General features: G+C 41.5%; 1 protein-coding gene across 1 annotated transcript; it reads right to left on the reverse strand.

Moving 5' to 3' along the window:
• Positions 1–1,732: 1,732 nt before the first annotated feature.
• Positions 1,733–4,359, reverse strand: LOC102701526 (protein CANDIDATE G-PROTEIN COUPLED RECEPTOR 2-like). Its single transcript, XM_006650548.3, has 6 exons — positions 3,892–4,359; positions 3,097–3,288; positions 2,435–2,594; positions 2,235–2,337; positions 2,075–2,156; positions 1,733–1,941 (listed from the first exon to the last, which is right to left on the reverse strand). The coding sequence occupies exons 1-6, from the start codon at positions 4,174–4,176 to the stop codon at positions 1,864–1,866; spliced, it is 900 nt and encodes a 299-aa protein (XP_006650611.1). The 5' UTR covers positions 4,177–4,359; the 3' UTR covers positions 1,733–1,863.

The raw sequence follows: 4,359 nt of genomic DNA on the forward strand, positions 1-4,359 counted from the left end.
GTTAGTTACTGTAGCACTTATGGCTAATCATGTGCTAATTAGGCTCAAAAGATTCGTCTCAAGATTTCTTTCATAACGGTGCAATTAGTTTTTTGGTTCATCTATGTTTAATGTTTTATTTAGGTGTCTAAAAATTCGATGTGATGTTTTTAAAAAAAAATTTTGAACTAAACAAGCCCTAAATACAGCAACAACACCAGTACACCACGCCGTCATCAGTTTTGGCAACATTGTGTCGTCATCAGCTTTGGCAACATTGGCAACACAATGTTGCTTGCTATGCCCATGCCATGCCGAATCCAATGAAACCTTAGGCTGGAGTAATGAAAGTAGCAGGATGGACGGTGACGGTAGGCTTGGCTTGACCGGACGAGGAGTCTTAGCATCGCGTCTCGAATCTCTGTACTTCGATTTGCTCGGGGGGCAGGGACAGGGAGAGCGACAGGCTGCGAGGTGCGTTGTGCTTCTTGTGCTAAAACAGGCCTAGTTACTCTAATTATCTGAAGTCAGGTTACTTGCCCTTCTAAAAACAAACACTGAGACCTTGTTTAGTTTATAAAATTTTTTTTTGCAAAAATATCACATCAAGTTTTTAAACACACATTTAAAATATTAAACGTAGTCTAATTACAAAACAAATTTTAGATTCCGCCTAAAAACCGCGAGACGAATCTTTTGAGTCTAATTAATCCATCATTAGCACATGTTGGTACTGTAGCACTTATGGCTAATCACGTCCTAATTATACTTAAAACTTAAAAGATTCGTCTCATAATTTTCTCCATAACTGTATAATTAGTTTTAATGTTCATATATATTTAATGTTTTATTTAGGTGTCCAAAGATTCGATGCGATGTTTTTGAAACAAGTTTTTGGAACTAAACACAACCTCAATACAAGAATTCAGGTTAGTTGCTCTTCTCAAAAAGAAACCAATAATGCTATGCTATACATACGATTTTTACCGCACGGTTATGACCAGAAGACCAGAAACCGAACAATGGTGGCCACCGAAGCATTTTGTCATCCGACTATTTACGTATAGCAGCGATCAAAAGAAACACGGAATACAGGAATTCCATCAGTATGGTCGACGTCAGTCAAACTCCAATTCCATTCGGCAAAAGTTTCTGCTACTGTTTCACAATACTTAACGATCATCATTTTAAACTTTTACCATCTGTTTCTTTAATTCCATTCGGCAAATGAACGTTGTATGACTGTTTATTACAAGATAAAGAGAAATATTTTAAATTTGCTTTTGTTCAAAGAGTGACCAAAGTTTGGCTGGTTATAGCGTCTGCTCACATTTCGTGAGAAACAGGATTTGTGCCAGAACAAAACTTTGGGATAGTACCAAAGACGGGTGATTATGGAAAAAACCAAAAGCCATATTTGCAAACAGAAAATAATCTATGAATAAAAAATTTATATACGTGATCTAAAAGTTAAGGCTAAAAACAAAATACGATAAAAAAACTCAAAATCAACTCTAAACTTACGGTTAAAAATTTAAATTTTAGATTATAAACATAAGAAAAACGAAAAGATATGGATGATAGTTTTCAACAGCACCTCGAGGTGATAGGTATGGTTTTCTTACACATTGAGGTGACAAAAACGTATCATTCATTATGGTGATAGTTTCGCAGTCTTTAAAAAACCCTTTCTCATCCAGGGTTAACTTTGGCTGCTAATCACCTGCCATAAACGATACCGATTAAGCATATTGAGATCAATTTACATATTTCATTTATAATGGTTGCTTACATACAATTCCTCATCTAACATTCAGTTCCAGAAATGAAAGCTACAACTGCAAATTCACATGAAAAGTGGTCATACGGCGTGGTATCCGCAGATTAATCCCAGTCAGCATCAAAGAACCCAGCGTCTTTCATCTCAGAGTAGTACACGTTCTCTAGGAGCATATCTTCCTCCTACATTCACACAAGAACCAGCACTATAAAGAAAATGCTATAAGAATAAGACTGTACACGGAATATTCGAAGTGCACAAGATCAAATAGCTAAAAAAGCATAGTAAGTTGATAGGAAGAAGATAATATCGTACCTGGAAAAAGTCTGCTAGGAAAGTCACATAGAGAAGCGGAAGGTAGAGAGAATGATAACAGACGCTGGTGAGATTGTACAACCTGCAAGATGAAGTATCCGCTCAAATAATGCTCTCAAATGCATCACACTGAAATGCTACAAAAAGGGCTAGTGTTTACCATAAACCAAATCCAGCTCCAGTTGCAACAAGGAAACATCCAAACAGTGATATGCCATTCAGTAGTAACATCGCACAGACATAGTTATAATATGCTGGTTTTGCTGCAATGAAGTAATACAAAACCACTGATTATGGAACAACAAATACACAGCTTAAACATACATAATGATAACTGTGCTGTAAACTGTAATCAATTACCAGGTAGCCTGTCTCTCCACCTTGAGTGATACATGAACACAATCAAGCCATAGACACTAGTAAGAACCAATTTGTGTAGAATCCATAGGCCCCACTTCCCACCAGTTCCTTGATCAACATCAATGAACAAAGAAACACCAAAGCCAAACACATATATAGTCTGTAGAAGGAGCAAATGTGAGTTCAAAGCTAACATAGTGCTCTCTAGGCTCTAGCTAAAATATGACAACTAAACTGAATGGAACCAACAAAAGCATAGAGGGTTGTTCCTGGGCCTTGTTTTATTTTCAGCAGTCAAAATACATGTTCTACAGAGTGCAGTATGATAAGACGAGAGCAAACAAGAGCAACTAACAATAGAAGATGCACACTGAGTTGCAACACGGAATTATAGAACACTGAAAATAGCATACTGTTGCATTCTAACAAGTAACATATGAATGTGATCAGCCTGATACGTTAAAAAATTACATTTCTAGCACATTGTTGTTAAGAAAGCAACATAAAATAGCATTGCAATTATGTTCTGGCTATTAATAAAGGTGGGTGGGTTGCACGAGCCAGGTAAAGAAACACAATGCCATCCCGAGAGCAACAAAGGCAGGTATGAGATAAGCGGTTACTTCTACTCTACCTGAAGCCTGAACCAGAGCAGTGCATACCTTCAACAATACATCAGCAGCAACTACAGCTCCAGAGATAACAAATGTACGTGCCAAAGATTCAAAACCACTGGTTTCATTTCCTTGAAGTAGAAATGCTATGAGGCTAACTTCCAAGAATAACATCCCTGATTTGGTAAACAGAGACAGCACATTCCATGAGAATGCCCTTTCAGGCATGCATTGCCAAGCCTGCGATTCAAGCAAATAAAAACAACTGTTATACAAGACTATGAAAAATAAGTAATATATAGGATAAGATACAGTAGGAATAAAATAGGTCAAAACTTGTGTGGTTCCAGCACAACCCAGACCTCCAGTCACTAAATTGACAACTACTATCAATAAAAGGCTAAATGTATGTTCACCAAAACAACTTATCCAATGAAACACAACCATCCACCTAACTTCTACCTCCACTAAACGTACAAAACGTTAACTAAAACCATTCTACTCCAGAACAAAACATTAACTAAACGTACAAATTTTGCACTGTTCATCAACCCACTTATCCTACTCCCAATCACACACTAACATGTCGTACGCACATCGCCCTGTTAATCAGAACCAGGAAGGCAGGCGCGCAATTCACAGGGGTAATAGTTAGCATTTCAGTATTTGTAACCTTCTCACAGATTATTCTGACCCAACAGGCTAGTGCCCTTACAGGAACAACCCTATTTCACTCGTCGTCACAGCCAGCAAACCAAATACTAGAATCAAGCAGGCAGTTCCATGACCCACCAAATCAAATTATTAGAGACGAGGAACACGAAGGCAAGGCGAGAGGCGAACCTGCAGGAAGCACCAGAGGAGGTTCAGGATGGCGACGGCCCAGAGGAGCGCGTAGTAGGCGACGACGACGACGTGGGAGCGGCCGTAGCTGAGCCGGCGGAAGCTGCGGCGCGCCTGCCACGCCAGGAACCCGACGAACGCCAGCGACGGGAGCATCACCGCCAGGCTGTACAGCGCCCCGTGGCACCCGGTCACCCACCACATCGGCCCCGACTGCGAGGAGGCGTTGGCCTCCGGCGCCTCCACCGCCAGCTCCATGACGCCCTCCGCCAGCCACCTCCGCATCGTCACCCCCCTCCGCGCGCGCGCGCGAGCTAGGGTTTGGCCGGGGTTGGGGCGGATGGGATCCCGCGGTGGAGGTTGCCGAAGCGGCAAGGCTCCGCACGCTCGCTCGCGCCCGGGGCGTGGTGGGTCGGTGGGGTTGGGTCAAAAGGGGGGAGGAGGCGAGAGGAGGACGACGACGCGATG

Source organism: Oryza brachyantha, chromosome 3, assembly GCF_000231095.2.
Source record: "Oryza brachyantha chromosome 3, ObraRS2, whole genome shotgun sequence".
NCBI classification, from domain to species: Eukaryota; Viridiplantae; Streptophyta; class Magnoliopsida; order Poales; family Poaceae; genus Oryza; species Oryza brachyantha.